General features: G+C 37.5%; 2 protein-coding genes across 4 annotated transcripts in view; one reads left to right on the forward strand and one right to left on the reverse strand.

The window, feature by feature from the left end:
• zng1a (Zn regulated GTPase metalloprotein activator 1A) overlaps nucleotides 1-9662 on the reverse strand; it is a 33295-nt gene extending 23633 nt beyond the window's left edge. For 2 of the 3 annotated variants that reach the window (XM_088910690.1, XM_088910688.1), the window contains exons 1-5: nucleotides 4371-4578; nucleotides 3054-3170; nucleotides 2411-2497; nucleotides 1451-1547; nucleotides 477-568 (exon numbers count right to left, since the gene is read on the reverse strand). In XM_088910690.1, coding sequence (XP_088766816.1) covers nucleotides 477-568; nucleotides 1451-1547; nucleotides 2411-2497; nucleotides 3054-3168 — 391 coding nt within the window. In that variant the 5' untranslated portion in view covers nucleotides 3169-3170; nucleotides 4371-4578. Of the gene's footprint in view, nucleotides 1-476; nucleotides 569-1450; nucleotides 1548-2410; nucleotides 2498-3053; nucleotides 3171-4370; nucleotides 4579-9205 lie in introns of those variants that run through there. The other variant, XM_088910689.1, reaches the window with a different exon arrangement.
• A 205-nt stretch (nucleotides 9663-9867) lies between these two features.
• dock8 (dedicator of cytokinesis 8) overlaps nucleotides 9868-22693 on the forward strand; it is an 85457-nt gene continuing 72631 nt past the window's right edge. The window contains exon 1 of the mRNA XM_088910667.1: nucleotides 9868-9944. Coding sequence (XP_088766793.1) covers nucleotides 9892-9944 — 53 coding nt within the window. The 5' untranslated portion in view covers nucleotides 9868-9891. The remainder of the gene's footprint in view (nucleotides 9945-22693) is intronic.

Below are 22693 nucleotides of genomic sequence, written 5' to 3' on the forward strand. Positions count from 1 at the left end.
GCCTGCTGTATTGTTAGTAAAACGCCCTGTGGACCATAGGACACAGCAGAAGAGCTAGTTAAAGTTTGCTTTTCTTACTCTATTTTAGGTTTCTTTGCTTACAGGTACAATGATGACTGCTGCTCTGCTAACTGAGTAACAAAGGACAAACCAAATCAATGATTCAGCCCTGCACACTATATGGCTAATTTGTTACAGATAAAGTTTTGGTACAGGTGATACCATGGCTTCTTTCGCTTATAATCAATCTTATGCTCTTCTAATTACAGAAATAGCATTGACTGTAGTAAAAATAAATGTGTTAAAGCTGTGATGTAAATAACATTTTGACGAGGATGGTATATACTGCTTGTTTTTTTAAGATCAGTAATTTATTAACTTTGTTTGAAAAAAGGGAACATTTGTTTGACAAATTTATTCCAAATCATGGTATATATGTCTTCATATTAAAGAGCAAGAAGTAATTTGAACATTACCTGGATCAGCCAGTCCAGTTGTCTCCAACAGTATATAGTCAAACTTTCCCTTTTTCTCCATGAGATTCTCAATGGCTTTGAGTCCATTATCTCTGTAAAAACCAAGAGATTATGTATAAATGGGAGCTCATCATAGCACTCAAAATAAGAATGCCTATTAAATTATGTAGAATACATTCATTTTTATAACTAAACTTTACAGCATAATATAGTGATGCAGACAGGAAAAGAATCAGTGAGTTTTATATCCAAAGCTTATAATATTATTTGTTAAACCAAAAATACCAAAGATAAAACCAAGTCTGTGTGAGTAAGGAATATTGGTGGAAGATCCAGGGGAGAAAGAGTTATGTTTCTGAGAGAGGGAATGCCATTTACTGCCTTAGAAATGACATATTCTCCTTTAACAATTAGCACATTGGTCCAGAGCAAGCACAATGCTACTGTTGCTCTGTCTGGGACAAATTATGCCCCAGAAGGCAGATGGTTAAAGTACATCCATCTGACACTTGTGTAACCACTTTCAGACAGCAGCTGCAGTATTACTCAAGCACATTAACAGTAATCAAACTGCAGTTGATCCTAAACTAAACAGCTTTAGCCCTTCAGAAAACACAAGTTTTAGTCATGCAGTTATAAGTTAAGAAATAAAATGGCCATGTTTTCTTTACAGTTTTCATCAAAGTCCAACGCAGAAATAACACTCATTCTGAGAAAGTATGTACGAAGTATGCCTAATGGGGACTTGGAGGAACAATCCTTCACACCCAGTAAGTGGGTGTGAGTTTAAACCAGGGCACTGGAGCAGGAGAGTATATAAGAAAAGCCTGAGAGGAGGTCACTGGACCCATATAGCTTATTTGGTGATTAGTAGCTACAATAATTGAGCTGCTAAACACATTCTCAGGTTTTCTTTTTTTTTCTTGCGAGTAGAGTGTATGCACAGTGATAATGATTTTTCAGAGTGGAATTACTTTACTGAACAGCAAAGACAGCCATTTCGAAGCTCCAACCACTCCTCGTACAGCTCTCCTGCTTGACTCACTGCCAGCGATTTCTCCAAAGCACTTCCTAGAGAAAAGTCACAAGGAATTCACTGAGCAAAGTGCACTGAAACTCATAATTACACAGCTGTAAAATTATACTACAGTAGAACTGTATTTAAAAAAGACCTGTTAGCAGACATAAAAAATTACATATAAAAGAAACCAATTAAGAAAACTAATTTAATCTCAAAGAAATTCTGCATCGATTTGTTAGATAATGAACATGACTATGAAACAACAGCAATTAATATCTGACAATATTATTAAATGTTCCATTGAAACATAAAATCTCTTTTATAAATTGTATTATAAATTAATCACTTTATATAGAAACATATGGTATTTTTTGCACTAAATAAAGTCAAATTAAGGCAATCCAATTCAACAAATACTTGAAAAATATTTTCAAAACAAATGGCAACATGAGCTTAAATTGTTTAGAAGTCTTGACTTCTTGAAGTAGAATCAAGAAGTACTTCTTGAAGTAGAATCTTTCAGAATGAATCTTAAAAAATTTAAGCTTAAACTAAACAAGTGGAAATCAGAGACAGCCCACTGCTGTCATCTTGTGGTTTTAACCAGTATTGCACTTGAGTAGAATTTTCACACTTTTTGCTTTCAAAAGTTTAAGCTCATGCAACATCTTCAAATCCTTCTCTTTTTAAAATCTATTATGATCATAAAATTCACAATTATTTATTTATCTTAACCAACCAGTTGGTCACCAACTACAATAAAGGGCACCAGACCTCAACCTCAACAACAGCTATAAGCCTAGTACAATAATGCTAGAAATTAGCATGCTATCATCTTAAACCTAGAGAATAATCAAGAATAGGCTGAACAACTCAGCAAGTGGTTACTATTTCTCTTTTGTAGATACAGTACCTTCTCCAAACTCATTCAGAATAACTGCAATTCTCTTGTTGTGCTGCTCTGTTAATATGTAATTTAAAAGAGTTGTCTTTCCAGCACCTAAAAAGAAATCAAAATACAAATATAAACTATTTGTACCAAAGTGGATGAATAAGTCTCTTCATTAATGTGAAGTTAAAATGTAGTACTTATCATGTCCTGAAGGCAAGACATTTGCTTGTTCAAGCCAAATTTTGCCCAAGTTTCTAAAATGAGTGTAATTCTGTTACAGTATTACTAACCTATATTGCAACAGTAAATAAGAAATCATTAAGATATTTCACACAGATCATGCCCCGGCTCCCCTGCTACCCTGAACTAAAAAATATTGGTTAGTAAATGAATGAATGGAAGGATCCCTTGAGAAAATAAAATGAAAAGCCTTACATTAAAACTTAAAGTAACTTAAAAATTGTACAGAGACATCAAAAACACAGTAATAATGGAAAATGTTTTGTCCATAGAAACAGCTCAGATGAAGCAGGCTGAGTATTGTAAGAAAACAGTGTAAATTATTTTTAGAATTTTTCAAATACAATGTTCATGCCTGATTATTCAGAAAAAATTAATTATGCGCATGCTGAAAAAATGTTCCTTTGTGTGCTGCAAGACTTACCTAAATATCCTGTAATGATTGTAACTGGTATCTGAGCTGCCTGGGTATTCAATTCGTTCTCAATAGGTACCAGTACAGGACAGTCATCACCCTCTTCCAATAAAACATCTTCCATATCTGCATTAAACAGAAATTACTGTAGGTGATTTCCGCACCACTGTATTACCTGCATTACCTGCATTTGTTTTCAGAAGCTTTAAACACCTATGTAGATCAGTGACGGGGGTGTACTCTCACAATAATCCTTCTTGTTTTGCATTGTGCATATTCAAATCCTGCATATTTCATAATGATCAATAATCCGGAATTTGCACTCAAAACTTAACTGCAGACGCTATACCAATTTCCTCTGTCAGAGCTCACTCCCATGACAAAAATACAGGGTAAAAAATGATGACATTTTAAACTTTAATATTATTTATTAACTATTAATATTAACTTCAATATTTGCAAACTTAGTCAAGCGTGAACACTCTCCATATTCTTTATGCTGCTTTGCCTGCAAACTCATCAACACAGACCACAGGGCACTGACTACTGAACTCGGTGGCTAAGATAAGGGTTGATTTTTATCTTTCATGTTAACGTGTTGAATACTCAGTCTTAATCCGTCGAAAGACAGATGTTTTGGTTTAAAATATTTTATATGTTATAAATTCAGAGCATTCGATACCAAAACAGTTTTCTAACAACAAGCGATTATAATTTCAGACCTTAGGGTTAGCATTCTCCATTCTGAACAGTGTTCCTGACTTGACAAGTGGTTAACTCTACTTTTTTGACGATGGGCTGTGTAAATAACTAGTCACATGCTGCACCAAAATATGCAAATTCAATAGAAACCCTATACCATCTTTTTTTTAAATGTTATTAATAATAATAAAAGTTACATCATTATCACTATTATCATAATTAGCCAACAATAAATAAAGCAATGAAAAACTGATGGAGATATCTAGTGTCTAAACTGTTTGTTAACATTACGTTTTCGATGTTGACAAATACAGTATATAGTACTATTTATTTTCCAAATATGTCTGCCGTATGCAGCCTTTAATCCACAGGGCACATGAAAAAAACATTATTCGTATTAATAACAACAATAATGTTAATGCCAACTAACAGAGCTATTATTTACATATTTATAAGAAGCTTGAGGAGTATCCACTTATAGCTCACAATGTAGTTACACCATCAGGTTGCGATGACCTACGGGAAACCTCAGAATGAAACACGGACATCCTCAATAGCGATTTAAATAATACTGTAGCAGCTCATTAACGCCTTTCAGTCAACTCAAGTAAAAAAGAAGCACACCTTGTTTTAGCTGTTGAGCAACTGCAAATAAGATGAGGAATATATTGTAATCGAAGGAAACCGTTCAAAACTTTGTATAAAATAAATTAAACCCCTTGTATTAACGAAATACTTCTAAAAGCAGTCACTGTAATACCCGACATTAATAACCGCGGCTTAACCTATATAGATCTCCGTTGCACATTGCACGCCCTGCACGTCTTCCGGTGTTTCATTATATCCATTCCTCCAGATAGAAATGAAATAGGGTTCCTACTAATAAAATAAAGCGCTCTCTGCTCAAGATACAAGTTTAATTCCACCTCCATTAAAAATTTAAAGGTTTTTTTAAAATCAAGCAATGTGGCTATTTCTTAAAAGAACAATGCTGGAAAGAGATAAAGAGAAGACTGGAAATAGAGAAACGTAGCTGTTGAAAACATAACGTCTTGAAAACAACGTCTAACAGCAGAGGCCGATAGAGAACAGAGAATAGAGAATCTGAGGCACTTAAACAGCAATCATATATTTTAACGTATGTATCTGCATATTCATATATATGCGTTATCTATTCATTCATTTCCCAACCACTTTATCATCGGACATCAATCTTCTTTTTTGTTCTTTCTAGCTAATGAAACTAGGGGTTCATTTACGTTTTCACATCCTCTATGCTTTGATTACATTTTTTTAGTTTAATTCGCACATTATCTGTTTCAAGAGACATGGAATTGGTTACTATGAACCCTATTGGACATTTACATAAAACCCGGTGTTGATTCATGTAGGCTTTCATGAATCAAATCACGATAGGCTATCAGAATTCCTTATATATCTTTGGGGCTCACAAACTTTTTCTTGGCACTACAGAAATCAAAAAGTATACTGATCTTAATACTATTAGCGGACATCCAGATGAAAAATCAAAATTAGCTAGAGAGCTTCTGAAAGAAACTGGCATTGAGCCTGAAAACAGATGTATTCAACAGTGGCAGGCAATTAAAAATACTTTTGCGGACCTTCCCAGTCCATTTTCTTCTTCATAATCAACAGTTAAGTACAAAACAGAGCACACAAGTAGGAGCTATAGAAAACTGAATTTTCAATAAATCCACGAACTGGGGGTACTTTTTTACAAGTGGGAGTCTGGAACAAGCTATCTAGACATGTTGTCAAAACCAGTAAACTGGTTTCTTTTAAGAAACAGTTGGATGACTTAACTACTTCTTAGCAACTAACAACCAAACTATCAAGATGATCCAAAATGGCTTCCTTATTTTTGTAACATTTCTTATGTTCACTTGGACTTGAGAAGGAGCAGACTACCAGGACTTTCCTTGTGAATGGAGCTGGAGAGGAGCAACCAAAGGCTAACCCCTACACTTTTAGTTCCTGTTGAATGGTTGCATTTGATTATCTCCTTGTTGATTATCTCTCTTATTGATGGCATTTACAACAAGCTACCATATGGTTTGCTCTCTTTATTTTTCTGGGCATTACAGCTGGTCAAGAAGGCTTGCAGAAATTACTTCTTTCTGGCTGTGGGGCAATACCACTACCATCATACGATGTTAGATGGAACAGACAACAAACATTCGGCTAATTTCTAAGCCTTGTGCCACCAGATGTGAGTACACAAGGTACATTTGCAGTCTTTGGAATGGTGAATTGGACATCTGACCTCTGGATAGGTCTTCTTGGCAGGTGGAAAAAAAGAGGAAAGATCTGGCAAAATGGGTTGGTATTGTGGTTTTGTAGTTAAATGCAAACTGCTGCTTGTGGGACTCTGCAGGTGAAATCTGCGAAAAGGTAGTCTTGACTGCTCGTTCAAGCCAACTCCTTGCGGTTGACGGGCTTGTCATGGCCAGAGGATTTGGCGCCTATTCCAGCCGTCCAGAAGCCCGTCCGAAGAACGCTGGCCTTCTTCAAGGCTTGCTAAAAACTCCTGGGACCCAGATCTTAGATCGAGGTCATCCAAACCCCTGCAGGGTGGAGGCAGGGGTTTGAATTCACCCTGAATCTTAAAGGATGAGCTGGATTAAGGGAACACTGCTACTACACGGGGCAGTGCAGTTGATGGGACTCCATCTGTATGAGAAAATAGCAAAAATACATTTAGCATCAAGCTGTAATGCTGTCTTTGGCCTCACAGTGGCATCCTTCATCACTTTCCTCCTTGCCCAGCTGCTTGGGTTGGAGGAATTGCCAATTCTAGGTATATTGCCTGGGTGTTACAATGCACCTTCCATTTCTTGATAATTGAGTTGACGGTGCTCACCAGGATATTCAGAGATTCTGATGTTTTTCAACCCTTCACCTGATCTGTGCTTTTCATTAACTTCATCCCTGTGTTTATGGTTGATTTCTTTGCTTGAAGAAATTCATTACCTGATCAAGGAACCTCACAGAAATAGGAGGCTTTGGTCGAAATAATGATAATCACTATTATTGCACATAGACAAAAGACAACTGAATTAATTGTCTGGCTCACTGAGGTAATTTTGTAAGCCTAAATAAACTATGTTAGCTACAGCAAAGCTGGGAGCACTTTGAATACCTAAGCTCTAATTTTGTGTTTATTTCTTTGTGCTTTTTCCTTTGAATGTGTGGAGTAGGTTGTGTATATAACAAATGTTATTTAGTACTTTAAAATGTCATGACTGCAAGCTTTAAAGCAACGAAACCTGAAAACGGTGCAAAGGTCTGAACACTTTTGCAATGCATTGTATGTTTTTCAGTCACATCTCAACTATGTTAAAAACTCGTCAAAAGAATATTCCTATTCCTGTCCTTATGCTAACAGGCTGATATAATGCAGATGTCAGTGTCTCAGGACATCCATTCCCACAGGAGCTCCTCAAAGACTCCTGCTCCTAGTGCTGCTATGAACTCTCTGGGCTGAGGAGTCTGTGTATGCTTTACACACCTCCTTATCTAACCTTGCTGACAGACTACCCACAATATCTCCTGTCCTGTGTGTTTCAAGCTTCAACCCCTTGAAAAACACCTTCCTTGTAGTTCATTAATGGTGTACAGCAAGGATATTAAATTAGCACTTTAAGTTTGAAGTTGTTGAATAATAGGCTGCATGCACTGGAACAGAATGTGAATTACCTGTAAATGGTGTAATGTAAAACAAAACTGTCAGAAACTTGGACTAAAATATTATTCAAATATTGGAAAGATTTGCCATCAGTGTTTGAAATATGTATCTTCAGACTTCAGACTTTCATTTCCCAGTCAAACACTTGTATCCTTTAGTCAACTGTTATCTTTTCCTTCAGGCAATTGCATATACTAGCTTACTGATATTAATTCCTAATAAGGCCTTTCAGCTTGAAAAACTCTATACTTCTAGTCTATACTATGCCAGTCTATACTAATATGTTTTCTATTACTGTATGCATTTCAATTTCCTCGTTACTGGAGGGAGATATAAAGTTAAACTGTCTTCATAGTAAAATCATTTCGGTTTTAACTTGAATAAATATTGCAGATGTAGTTTTAGATAAATCCATCTGTGAATGCAAAGCATAAAATGGCATCAAAAGTGTTGTTTTGTAGTCACAATGTATTAATTGCAATGATTAAACAAAACAGTCTACAAAGCCACAAAATGCTAATAAGAAACTCCTAAAAGGTAATTAGTCATCTGTGGCAATAAAGCCTGAGGGAAGATCAATATTTCATTCTATCACAAGTCAACAGGGAAAACAACACTAATCATCACATTTTAGGTTAAATCTAAAATCAATGCCTGTGTCTGAGGCATTTATCTGAGCTTGAGCTTCAGACGGTACTGAGAAACAGCACGTTTTCATTTTTTTTAAATTGGAGATTCTAAATGTAAATACAATGTGTTTTACATGCACTCTATTGGCATCTGAGAAATTACATTTTCTACTTATTTGCAAATACATATACTATAAAATGGCTTCATTACTCTGTTCTCCTCCCCACTAACAGCTGATACGTGGTGAGCGTACTGGCACACTTTGGCTGCTCTCGCACCCAAGTGGATGCTGCACATTGGTGGTGGTGGAGGGGAGTCCCCATTACCTGTAAAGCGCTTTGAGTGGAGAGTGTTCAGAAAAGCGGTATATAAGTGTGAGGAATTATTCTTATAAAGCGATTGGCTGCCCAGACTGCGTTCGCACCTGATGTATAACTTGAACATTTGGAATTGCTCCACGTATCCGACATCTATCAATTTCATATACGAACAATTCAAAGTTATAGTCTTAAATTCATTGTGAATAAGCCGTTAATTGAAAATCATAAAAAGAACATTCTGTTCAGTTATTAGCACTGTAGTCTATAAAGCCGTTTTGCCCCGATTTTTACATGTATTTAATTTAAATGGTGAAGGAGACAGAAAGATGTACGAAGTATTTATCTAACCCATATCCTACCAGAATAAACCAGGACTCGATAATATAGTTTTATCAGCTCCAGTTAATTTCCTATTTACAGATAAGAGCTTGACCGTGGTGTGGCACCGTCAGTTTTTTTAATGGAATCTCCAGTTAAACATTTCTAGCATTTCCGTTTTAAGTGATGGCCTAGCGCTTTTAAATTATTTGCTTGAAATATAAAAACAGCCACGTTCTACAGAGAACAAGGAAGCTGGTTTAATTACATGTAAATTCTCACAAACATAGCGGAGACATGAAAAATAGAAACATCGGAGACAAAAAAACGCTCACGTACATTCTAGCGAACACTTTCTTTTTTAGGGGTTATTCTGGTGAAGATTCCGGTTAACAACAGATGTAAAAATGTAACTATAATTCTCTCGTCACAACATAGAAACGTTGTTAATTATATTTAAGAGATGATCTGTGGTTTCTATGTACCTTGCACTCCTTGTCTTGTTAATCCACAAACTGACCACTTCGGACTCTCCGTCTTCTGTCCCCGCTGCCCCTTCTATGTTTACTTAAACTATATTAAAAAATAGACATTCTATTGTAATGTTTCGGACCTGTATCACTCGCTGTACTGTAGTTGTACTAATCCAAAGGTTTAGGCAACTTCTAAAAAGAAAAAAAGTAAAAAAATAGTTCTTAAGAGTTTATGAAAATGAATGAGCAAAAAAATGTTTTGTGTCCTAGAAACAGTTTTACATTATGTTACCAAGAAGTTGCGGATAGCAATGATTACATTAACGCCGGATATTCTATATTTTAACAATCTGATTTATTTTTAGTTCTTGTTTCTAGACATCGTTGCACTGCTTGCAAGGTGATGAACACGCTCTGCTTGCGGCGGTCTTCCGAGAAGGTTAAGCTTCAGGAGCCAAATTCCTGAAGCGCAGTTCTTGGACTCTCCTCTCACACTTTGCGCTTATCTCGCAAGGGATGGGTACGAAAACTCCCTCCCAGCAGCTTTCCTCTCCTCTGTTTGGAAGCTGAAAATGCGGAAGTTTCCACCCAGACTCACAGCACTGCCACCGCAACGATCAGCCCCATGACATTTCGACCAGGGCGAATAAAGTTGCCACTTTGTGAGGGGTTTCGCGGTACAACCGGAATAAACTTATATGGCCACCTTGCCAGCTGCCGATAGAAGGGCGTTTGCTCTTAAACTCAACAGGTAAGCACGTTTTAATAATTGGTTGTTTTTGTTTGTTTCATTTAGAGCAGTGCTTTTCCATGCAAGACTCTACTGCGCTGTCAAAATTTTACGAATGCAGGAATTCATGACAGGCTGTTACACGCTGCGAAGGTTAACACGAAGGAGGCGTGCACAGTTCCGTGTCTGTTTTATTGATATTCCGTTTAATTAAGATGAATGCTTGTCTGAAAAATAAACGTGATTCGCATGCCCATTAGGTTTCATTACCAGTCAAAATCAAAAGCTGAAACAAGAATCACTTTTTAGTTTGTTTTTATTATAGCACAAGCATGTGCTATTCCGCACGGAACACCAAGGCGCAGTGACTGCACTGTGAGGCCAGACTAAAAATTAACAGAATCTTGTAGACCGCCAGACTGCTACACTGCTAGCTCAGGATTTTTGCATTTTCCAGTCACACCATCCTAAAATTCAGAAGTCATCCACTCTTCTGGCATTTTTCATGGGTAGGCCACTAGAAAGATCAGATTTTGAATGATTTGGTATATATTTAGCATGGTTAAGCAAAATAAATATTACATTTATATAAACAGAACATTGGCTTTGACTTTCTTTATTAATGACAATGGCATTAACAGCTTTTGTTTTTCTCTTTAAAAAACAGACAATGGCAGTAGTCAAGTTTAGGGTGAAACATTTAGTTGAATCTGCTCTCAAAGTGCTGCTTGAAATCTAAAGCCTAGGAAGAGAACTGTTCCACCCTTCAAGGACTCAAAGTCGGTTCTGTAAATTTGGGGAAGTGTCCAATCTGTAGGTTTTCATAGTAGGTGTGCCATTAATTTTAACTGTATTGTTAAAAATGTTACATGAAATTTATGAAAAACATTAGCAAGCTTTTAATACATTGATTTAAGGGAATCTGAACATATCCCAGGATCGTCAGCCTGAAGAAAGTAAGACCTGAAAAAAAGTCACGGACTACCTTCCTTCTTAAATAACTTTTGACCAACTCAGAGCTACAGAGGCTCGAAACCGTATTTTTAAATTACTTGACAAATCCTGTCATTTTCAAAGGACTTAAGGAAGGTTACAAACAAGAAGAAGCCATTGTATTTATCAGCTAACTGAAGCAGGACCTTGTCCAGCCATTTCTTGAAAGAAGCCATGGTATCAGCTTAGACAACATGGCTGTAGCTTGTTCCAGATTCCCACAAACCTACTAATGATTTTTCCATTTGGTTTTTAACAAGGTGCTAATTACAAGAGCCCTAAAAAAAACCCACAGACCCGCAGTCCCCGAAGGGTGGGAGAGAAAACAGCTTTGTACAGTACTTCAGTTTATACAGCACCAAGTGCTCATTCCTGCTGTTGCAGAGATGGGAAGTCCTGTTTGCGCCATTTCCTATTAAAGACATTTACTCTTTTCTCCACTTCTTCTTTTGCTGTCCCTCATTAGATTTTTTTGTTCTTTACGGTCTACTGGTGTGCTTTTACATTTAAGAAATGCAAGTAGTGGAACAGTGCAATGCTTTTTTTTCTACTGAAAATGAGATGAATGTGGTCATTACCATTTCACCATAACCATGTGTATGGGAAAGATGTATGAGACAGTTCTGACTTGTATCTACTTGTTTTTGACACGCTTTATGCAGTAGAATACAGTAAGAGATGAGAGACATTGAGAGATTATCTTACATCATGTCAGTTTTGTCTAATGCTTCTTTATTGATTGATCAGCAAATCCAAAATGTTCAAGGAACCATATGGTGTTAAATAGGTCTGTAATTCCGCTTATACTGCATGAGTCATAAACGTATTTAAAGTATTGATTTACATAAAGGTTTGGCTTGTGTAAGGCATTTGTTTTGCTTAGTGCACGTTGCTGAGCTTGATGGATAGCTTTCATAGCTTGTCTGAGAAGTGAGTCTATAAGGATCATGGTCTCTGAAACATAAAGCAAAGAAAAATTGAAACTAGGACATGTCATTCGTTTGGCTGAAGCTTTTGTCCCATTTCAATTCACAAAACTCTAAAAAGTAAGTGGTAGAAATATATATTTACATTCACTGACAACAATAGGTTATAATGTCTCTCAGATAAGAAAACAAAACAGCAAAATTTACAAGATTTTTCAGCAGGTCACTTTCAGAATAGTGTATAATATTGTAGTTCTCCCTACAGTTTTTTTTTTTAAAGCACCTCCCTGTGTAGCTTTCAGTTTGGTTTTCTCGCTGATGTGGCTAACCCAGCTCAGGTGTGCTGGAAACTGTGGTGTTTCACGTCAGGTGTTGTGTGTTTTTTATCTTTGGCATTCTTATCAGGCTGTCAAACCTTCCGCAATGAAGACAGTGCTTAATCATTTACCTCATTCTCCCTCGCATACTGTGTTTTGCATTCCTCCATCTTTGGTAGTCTTTGACATATAGTTCTAGCACAACTACTGCTCTTAATAATTCAAAAGCTCGGGTCAGATGTACAGGACTTGTCCGTCAGTCATTTACAGTGTCCGCCCACTAATGAGTGGACATGGTCCACTGTAAGAAAAGCAATGTGAGATACGGTTTCAAAGGTTAAATTCATTTTAGAAGTTTGTCCTATCCTAGTCTTCTTAATTGTGAGGGAAAAAATGATGAGTGGTAAATAAAGACACTGATTAATATGACCAAGCCTGCTAGGTTGCACTAGCAAACAATGAAATTGAGTGCAATCCATCTGAGTGTAACGTGCAGGCTCGGTTATACTCACATATAGGGTGCGTATAACTAGGACCTGTTGTGATGCACTCTTCTGGCTCAATCCTTGGCAATATGTTTGCACTCAGCATGTGGGAATTCCATTCTGAAATATACTGGAGGCCCCAGCATTTAATAGGTACCGACACCCACAGAGCCACCCTTTATCTCTAGAAGAACTACGTCATGTAATATCTGACCTACTTTCTCAAAATGCCGATATTATTATGTACATTAAGTGTACACAAGAAAAAAGTGGGTGAAAAATGTATTGAGTGAACCTTGTAGCAGTATTTTTCTGAAAGAAGTATCCATAGAGACTGAAGATGTGGATAGCTTTTCGGTATGAGCAGCATGAATGACGTGATGTTAACTAACACTGATAGAAATCATAATGCTCATAATGCTGAAGAGAGAGAGGTTTCTGCAGCCAATGGAGTGTCACTTTGTCAGTACCAAAATAAGTTAGGTTATTCTTTAAAAGGCACAATCCTCAAAAAAGAAGTACATCTTTCTTTTACATAGGAGCTTTAAAGAGCTTCCTAGTAAAATGCTTGCTAGTAGTAAAATGTGCCCTATTCACTTCTCTTTCTCTTCAAAGACTTCATTTGGAAACAGGATATTAATGTTTTGGAGCAGACAAATGTAGTGTACATTTGTTTTAAGGGAAGTCCCTCTAAGCTCTACAGGCTGGTGAGTCAGGGATATGTGAAGTTTTAACTGCTCCTAGCTGCCTTTAGTGCAGACATGGAGATGACAATTTCTAGTGACTAGTGACTGCTAGTGGGTGGGTACCAAGGGGGACTAAGCAGAGACAAATGAATTCAGTCTATAGAAGATTACAACATGTGGTTTAGTAATTTTAACATAATTTGAAATATTTGAATGTTTCTTAATAGTATAATTTTGCTGGCAATTAACATGTACTGTTAATTCAACTTAACCGTTCTTGATCCATATACACCACAGTGAAAACGTAAGTAAGCAGCTGGGGCTCCTGGACCTCACTTCATTCGAAGGAGCAATGCTCTGGCACGTACTGTAGGTGTCCGATGAAATCAGCAAAATTGGTCAGCATGGCCTGTAGCCTATTCATAGCACCAAAATAAAGTTCAGGTAAATGTGTTTATTGAGGTGCTGTCAAAGGGACAGTGGAAGAATAGCGGACGTGATATCTGAGCTCACCGCACCCATGATTTGTCAGTGTGACTGGACGTGTGATGATCAGTGGATTTCCTGTTTATTTTACTGTGTCAGGTATGGAAATCAGATATGAGAAGTTCAAAACTTCCTTTATAATTCTTTGTATAAGAGGAAAGAACCATGTTTGAATTAAAACAGAATCGTCAACTCTGATGATATGAAGGCTTTGAAGCTGAGGTTAGGAGCACTGATATCCATGTGCTGCTAACAAAGCAAAGCATAACAACTTTTGATATTAATTTCAAATTAACGTGACAAATGTGTGTCAAGTGATTTTATCAATCCTTTCCTCAGCCTGTTTTCTTTGCATTTTCAAATAAGTATTAGTTTCCTACAGTAGCTTTTCAGGAGTCTGATTTCTCCTTTCGCTGCTGAAGATTAGTCCTCACATGGAGACACATAGCATCAACACACAGGTTTCACAAAGGGAGTGCTCATAATGAGAGTTTGCCGTGACTCAGGAGTGTGAACCGAGGGGCTGCTACCAATCCTGTGTCCATAGGCCCTGGACTTGCTCATTCGTGGCACCACCTGTGAAGAAGCTCGTGGTTCCCTGTTGACTGCTGACTCCTGCAATGGGCTCACCTGCTGCAGCTGAAGAGAGCAGGTGCAGCTGCCTGTTCTTCCCCTGGCCTGGTGTTGTCACAACATAATGCTGGCATACAATACCTGACAGGTCTCTCCAATAAAGGACACTAACAGCGAAAATTGCACAGTTGACAAGTTTAGAATCAACAGTTTCTTTTATCTGTAGAATCACTCAACATTTTTTTTGATAAAGCTAATTGTATGCTTTTTGAAAGATTTTTGTTGTTTCATCTCGGCAGCTACAGTATGAGTCCTTGCGGGGGGGCTGGGGTAATGTAGGCTGACTCCAGTGTCGTGTAACTTGTAATTTACACATCGCAGTCACAGAGCTCTGTCCTGGAGGCTCAGCGCTGACTGTAGAAGAGGCACGTTGCTCTCACTGACAGCACCCGTGACCCGCAAGAACCCTAGAGGCCAGAGGGGGCACAGTGTGTGTGAGAGCTGAGAGAGTTTTCAACGGTCCATGGACAATTGGGCACTTCTGCTTAAGGAATTCTACCTCCAGTGGGCTGGTGATGTGACCCGGGCTCGAACCCGGAGAGCAGTAGAGCAGGTTGCAGATTTAGCTGAGAATGGAATGTTAACAGAGATGAAAGACAAAACTAGAAATTTCAAAACTGAATGCAGGTATGTAGGAGGCATGGTGGCGCAGTGGTTAGCATTGCTACCTTGCAGCACTGGGGCCCTGGGTTCCAATTCTGGATTTGTGCCTTCTTCCTGTGTGCACATGGGTTTCCTATATGTGCTCTGGTTTCATTCCGCAGTCCAAAGGCATACTGGCAGACTAACTGACTTCTGGGAAAATTGGCCCTGGTGTGAGTGTGTGCCCTGCGATGGACTGGCGTCCCATCCAGGGTGTATCCTGCCTTGCCCACATATGCTCTGGCTTCCCCTGTATTGGATAAAGCAGTTAGAAAATGAATGGATGGAATACAGGTGTTTTATTGCACTGGCCCAGAAAACAACTGTAGAAACTTTGTGATTTATATTCAGCAGAATGCGAGATTTAGGAGGTGGAATGGGAATCTTTATATGTAATGTACATATCAATTTATGTTTAAGTCCTTTGCTGAAATGGAAATTAGGATTGTATTACATATACAGTATAAGAAAAGTTACAAAAAGCCCATTTGGTAGTTAGTAGCTTATTGATCCAATTGATTTGTCCCACCTTTTCTTGCCTGTATTTAAATGCACTTCCATGTCACACATAAGGGTGGTTTTCATATTTCATGTTCCCAGCCAACATGTCCCGAGCATAGCACTGGATATTATTATAAAATTGAGTGATAGGACAGAATACAGTAGCAGTTTACTTCCATGTTTGCAGTTTCAGTATATGTTAACTTTGCATGTTTTGAATAGTGTTAGTTGATGTATCTCAGGTGTGTGTGCTGTATACATGTAGAGGAGGATATTTGAAATATTGTCCATTGTTCTACTGGAGGTGCCATAGCAAATGGGAATCCAGTATCTGACTTTCAAAACAGTGGGGGTTTTATCCCCAGTATCCTGACCAATTTTCATTCTGGGATTGCACAATCTGGCCTTCAGTAAATACCCCCTTTATTCAATGGGGGGAGCATTTTCACTCTTTTCTCTTAAGGCCCTCAGATGCATAATGGCTGATGCACATCACCGGCTGAAGGTGGATGCAACATTTCTGTGTTGGATGACGTAGGTCCCTTCTTACTGTACAAGTAAAGTAAAGCACTCTGAGTTCCTTTGGGATGTAAAGCTATAAATGAAAAAAAGGATGTTTCCAGCATTTCTTACATACTGCAGCAATGAAATGGTACTAGCCATGACTTTTTAACACTTGAGTGAAGCATAGGAATATAAATAGGAGGCAGATGTTTTCTGTTCATTTATTCTTGGCAGTTGAAGTATCACTTCCTCTGTCATCTGTGCCTAAATGTAGCACTGAAATACAGGCAGACAAAATTAACTACATCTTACCTAAAGGCTGGAAGGAAAATTTCACCTTTTCTTTTCAAACAAACATCAAGCCTATGTCCACATTTTATGCTTTGTTTTCTGCTTACTCTTTCCAGCTTTTACTGGAGGACTGGGATATTGTATGCCACCATCATATAGAATGTAATTATGTTTTGGAATCCACACCATTTGTAAAGAAGAGAAGAATGAACTTTCAATGACACAAGGCTGTGTTAGATGTAGTGTTCATCAACCTTAACGCAGAAGATTATATCTTCATCTTTAGTCTCAAATGCTGCAATAAAAGACGAGTGTGACTTGTTGCAAGCAGGCTGTCATAACAGGATTGAAAAATATGCAACTAAATTACATTCAAGAATAATCTCTGAAAGCATTTTTTAGAAATTTTTACCCATACTTCTGACTTAAAATTCCTTTCACTGTCCATTTTTATATTTTTTAAACAGTAATGCTCTTATTTATTTGTTATCATGCATTGTGTGTAGTTCCTGTTAAATAAGAAATATTCTCAAGGAGAGAGAACACGACAGAATGTTATTTAGGTGGACACTTGCCTATGGCAATAATAGGCACCACATGCACGTTACGTATTTGGTATTCATATCAAAATTGTTTCAAAGTAATTGATTTCTGAGCATTTTAGTGTTGAAAATGAGCTGTGTTACATATGCCTGTCATAAACGTTCCTCTTTAACACTTAGGAATCTGGTGAGCGATGGATTGAAAAACAGATTCTCTGAAGCTGTTGATTCCAAAATTTATGAGTTATCATCCCATTATGTTATTTCTTTTCAGGTTTTGTTGGTACAATATATTTTTCTTTCTTCATATATCTGGTGGTGTTGTGGAGACTAAGAAAGAAAAATCGATTACGTTTAGTCCACAAAATACTATATACGTATATGTATGTTTATATACATAAAAATATGAAATATATTGCTAATTTAAACTAATTTGAACTGTAGCATCACCATCATTACACCAGAACTACAGAAACACCTCTGTTGGTGTTTTTTTTCCGGTTTTAATCAGTGTAACCATTTTTTAAAACATTTCAGGTTTTTTTTTTGCTTCAGCGAGCTTATTTCAAGCAGTTGCTTTGTGTGGAGGTTGTAGCTGGAATCCAGTCCGCCCATGTTGGGGACAGTGAAGTTCTAAAAAGTGTAGTTGTTTTGGGGTGTTACCTTAATTACCAGCTTGTAGAAATAGCCTGTATTTCACATACTTGTAGCTATATCCAGAGGAGGCATTATAACAGAGCAAATGCTTTTTAAAGTGTTTTATAAAACAAACACCTTCTTACGATACCCAATTCTTTTTTTTGTTCACGCAGATTTGTAGGTATAGTTTCAAACTGGAAATGTTCAGTGTACCCATTTGAATAAAATATAAATTTTTAAACCACAATGTATGTCTTTTGGCTCTCATATGAACACTGTGGTGTTGTGCCTTTTTGGGGTTTTTATTTGTGCCCTGTAATTGAGGAATTGGCCTGAAGTGAAAGTTAAAGGTATAGCTGATTCTAGAGGTTGACATATATAATCCAATGTAAGAATAAAAAAACAGCACTCTCATTCACAATATTAAAGAGCCTTTCAATAAAATGGGCCTTATTTTCATAATGCATTCCTTATAACTAGAATCACCGGTTATTTTTGATAACTCACCCAGGTTAGAACAGCAAGTTGGGTTTTTCCTTCTGGGCTCATAGCGCTGAGCCTCGTGACCTCAGTGACACAGGGAGAATGAGGGAGTGTAAACCGATTCCTCCGACCTGCCCATCTTCTAGCCACTCATCTTCGAACACGCCACAGACACACTGCTCTGTCCTGGAGGCTGAGAGCTGGTTGGTGAAAAGGTGTGTCCCTTACCAACGGCTCCTCACTGTGTCTCACCTGAGAGGCGAGAGAGGCCTGGCCAACTCGTCCCAGACTACCCTCGGCATCGCTCCGCCATCTGTGTGCCTCTGCCGGTGGGGAATTCTGGTGCTGGTCACGTGACGTGACCCGACTCTAACCCGTGTTCATTGCTCCGCCTGCATTCGAGCCAGTGCCTTCATTGGATGAACCAGTCAGAAAGGCCCACGAGGTTATTATTGAGCGGACCTGGACAGCATCTGTCAATCATTTTGGTTTGGATTGATAATATTGTTCTACTTTTCATTCGTGAAGCTTGTCATATGATCTTGGTGCAAACATGTTACAAGTGCTTTCTGATCTTTATTCTGTTTATTGATAGTGAGCCTAATAATCATCCCTGCTCCTGGAGCAGCTACCTTGCAGTAAAAAGAGACGTACCAATAACAGCACACACTCCAATCCTACTTTCACATTTTTATTTTTTCATTTCTTTACTTAACCCATGAAGATTTGGTACTAGTGCCCATCACAGCCACTGTAAACTAATCTACTGATACAACAGATATGCTGATGTTGTCAGTCTTCATTGTCTTGTATACCTGAAGTAGATGTCTGCATACTAACGCAAGCTTTTAACAGATATGGAAATATTGACATATACATTGAAGTATGAGTATTTTGCTTAACTTTGCTAGGTTACAAACAAATAGCACAGTAATCAAAATGAACAATTCTGCTGTGTCTCCAAAATCTTGTGCTTGGGGGCTATCTGCTCTCCTCATCAGTGTCTCCTGGTTACTTTAGGTAAAGCAGAGGACTTAAGTAAGCCTTAAGCATTTCTGAGCATATTTATCTGTCATTTATATGCCTGAGATATTTAAAGAAGACTAATTGAATTGATTTCTATTGCTTATTTAAGGGACTTTTAATAAATATCAGGCCTGACAGGAAAGGTGTGTCATTGGAACTGTTTATATTTTTATTTTAGATTCTTTTTTTGTGACTTTTTTTGTACCAAATATGTTTCCACTGGCTTAGTTCCTTGCTACACTGGTCAGGGAGTCACTGATACTTTCACGCCCTATGATTTTGAACTGTTGTACACCCATTCTTGGTGCCATTAGACTTTCACTTCTTTAAACGTAACTAGCACATGAAAGGATCAGACTTTGAGACAGGATAACGTTGTTTCTGATGAGAATCATCATTTTTCTTTTTGAGGACCTCATTACTAAAAAACAACCCATTACTAAGAAGAAAGAAGTGAATTAATGGTCATTATTGACACATAACCATGCATAGAATTTCAAAGTCTATATACTCTGCCAGGCCTTTTCTTTTCTGTATGAGGCTTGTTGGAAAGGTATTTGGGTATTTACAGTTTAAAAGAAAATATATAAATGTCAAATACTGGCTGGCAGAGTAGCTATCTTATATATTATACATATAATTTATATTGGATGAGAAATGCAGGTGAAATTGTCATTTCACATTTTAGGAGGCAAAGGCTTTGTACATTGAAAGTTTGCTTTGAAAGGAGAATAGCTGAGAAAAGGACTTAAAAAGCCAATGAACTTTCACAAATGTTTAATTTAATGCCTGGTAAATTGTGTAGGTGAAGAAGCTATGAGTTTTGGGAGTCTGGGTATTTATTTTCATTTCTGCACACAGGGTATTTTTTTTAAGTCATTCCAGGCAAAGTAAAGATTAACACATAGCTGCGAACAGTATGCATGAACATTTTGCTGTACAAGGAAAGTTATGCATGAAGAGTTTCACGGAGGTTAGCTTATCACGACAAAAACAGGTGATTTGAAGTGTGTAATGATAAGGTGCTGTGTAATGATGAGAATGCCTTAAACCTATATCTAATGCCAGTGTACCCAGTGGAGTTACTTGTCCACTAAGGCAGTAGAAAAGTTTTAACACAATATCTTCAGGTTACGTTACATGCCTGTGTATTATGAAAGAGTCTAGAAAAACACTAAGAAACATCCCATCTTAGAACCTGTTAACATTCTTCTCCTACATGAAAGCAAGTTAATTCTAGAACTAACATGACTCAATTTTAATATGTAGCAGGCTTAAGGCTGTAGCTCACTCTAAATTTTGCCTTAGAGGAAAACGATACAGTACTACAGTGCAGTACACCAATATATGCAGTTTGTCTAATTCTGTGACCTCATTATTTAGTAGAATGAACATCAGTGAACTTTATTAATTACTTTTTCTTCTTCACATTATGAGGCCCATCACTGACTTTGATACTGAATCTAATTTTCACACCTGCTTAAGGAGCTGCTGCCAAGAGACTAAAAGGCTCTTAATAAAAAACAGATGCTAAAATTCAACAAGTCTCTTGAAAGACTGTCCTGTGAGGAGCTTCCATACTGTACATGTCCTGCACTCTTCAATTATGCAGTTTCCATCAGTTTTCAAATCCAAAGAAGATGTTAGGCAATTCACTTGTCAAAATAAATACGATGACTGGAATGTCTTGTTTTTTAGTTTTTTGTTGAACAGTGAAATTGTGCACGAGACCTTTCATGGATACTTGAAAACCTGACTACTTTTCAGATACTCTTCTTTAATCTACAGATACAGTATATATACACAGAACAGTATAACCATCTTATTAGGTTTTCATAAACCTATTAAACTTATGAAACATTCTAAAGGATTCTGTAGACTTCTTGAAACTCTGAATAATTTATTTGATACAGGACAAAATCAGGTGGAATGTTCCTTACTATGAAACTTAGGAATTCCTAATATTCAGAAATTTAAGAAAGTGAAAATGATCTTTTTAAACCTTGTGTTGTTATCCAGTTAACCTAACAGGATATAATTCAAATAATACCAGCAAGATTTTTAATATTTTCATCATGACCTTCAATGACACACATAAATGTTATTGTAAGATAAGCGACATATTATTTAAAAACTTTTTTATCCAGGTTTTAATGTGTTTAGAGAGTTGTTACTCATTCCCTTCCAGTATGTGGTGTCTTTTGAGATGCAATATTACAGTATATTTCAGTATGAGGAGGCTCCATAAAGCAGCTTGCAAACCTGATAATGCTGGGGTAATTTTTTTTTCAATCAGTGTTCAGTTATTTGTACATGATCTTGACCTGAATGAACTTGCATCCCTAGATACAATAGTCATTAGCAGACAAGAAAACGTAGCAAAAATGAACCTACAGTATGGGCACAACTAGGTTCCCTGAAATTCACTGGGAATTCCAGAGTTTCTTAACAGGTGCACTAATATAATTCTCCAGATTGACAGGTTTGATATATGTGAGGTTTGACTATAGCTGTAGACAGGACTGTCTAGTTTAGTGAGATGCTTATAGAAAGAATCATATCAAACCAGTGACAATTGAAAATGCAGTATGGAGACAGTAAAAGTGCCCCACAATTTCAAAATGAGATGCTAAAAACACTGTGAAGATGAGAAGATTGACAACTGGTTAATGTACAAGTAATTGTAGTTGTGCATTGACATTTTAAAAGGTATTATTGCTCAGAATTACTTACATCACACGAATAGAGAGACCACCATTTGATTGTCATAGAAGACTGTTTGGTGCTAATCATTGTGATGAAAGAAGAAGTGTTCTAAACCTTAGAAATGACTGCTTTAAATTCTTATAACATCGTTTGATAAACGGACCCCTTTAAGGTTCATAAGCTCGGAAATGACTGGAACCATGGGTTTGCTGATTTAGAACTTCAGTCATTGCACCACTGAGCCTTGTGCACAGATTATTGACGAGAATAGGGAGCGAACAGTGATTGTGCTTACTTCCTGTCACCAATGGCACAGCTACATCACAAGAGTGGTCCAGCCTCTGTTCAGTCCGGTGGACTGAGAAGAGGTGGCTAGCCCTCTATGGCTCAGAGGATCAACTGTAGTTCTAGTAGAAATGCAGTATGACTGTTTAGATAAACCTTCCAAAAGGAATTCAGTGTAGAATACATTTGCAGGCACAATAAAATGTGTGACCGAAAGACAAATTTCAAAACATGGACTACCAATACAATTCATGATAACTTCATCAGTGCCTTTGTGCATCATTGATGTAATAAAACATTCTGATGACATGCTTTATTATGACTAAGCCTTCTTTAAAATGTAAAGGTCATGACAGTAGTTCTGATATCCCACAGTTTGTAGAGACTTATTTTTGCTAAGCGCTGCCTGCAGTCCCCAGTGCTTTGCCGAAGGGACTGGCTTTGTCATTGGCCTTGTAGTGCTGTGGTGGCATTGCTTTGCATGTGGGCTGCCTTGCAGGGAGACAAGCTCAGTGTGAAATCCCTCTGCTACCGCTGAGGGTGTTGTGTACCAAGAGGCATTAACAACGCTACAAACGGTATTGGTTCCAATACTTCTTTTATTGCCTCACAGTATATATGTCTT

Source organism: Atractosteus spatula, chromosome 3 (assembly GCF_055471065.1).
Source record: "Atractosteus spatula isolate fAtrSpa1 chromosome 3, fAtrSpa1.hap1, whole genome shotgun sequence".
Taxonomy (NCBI): domain Eukaryota; kingdom Metazoa; phylum Chordata; class Actinopteri; order Semionotiformes; family Lepisosteidae; genus Atractosteus; species Atractosteus spatula.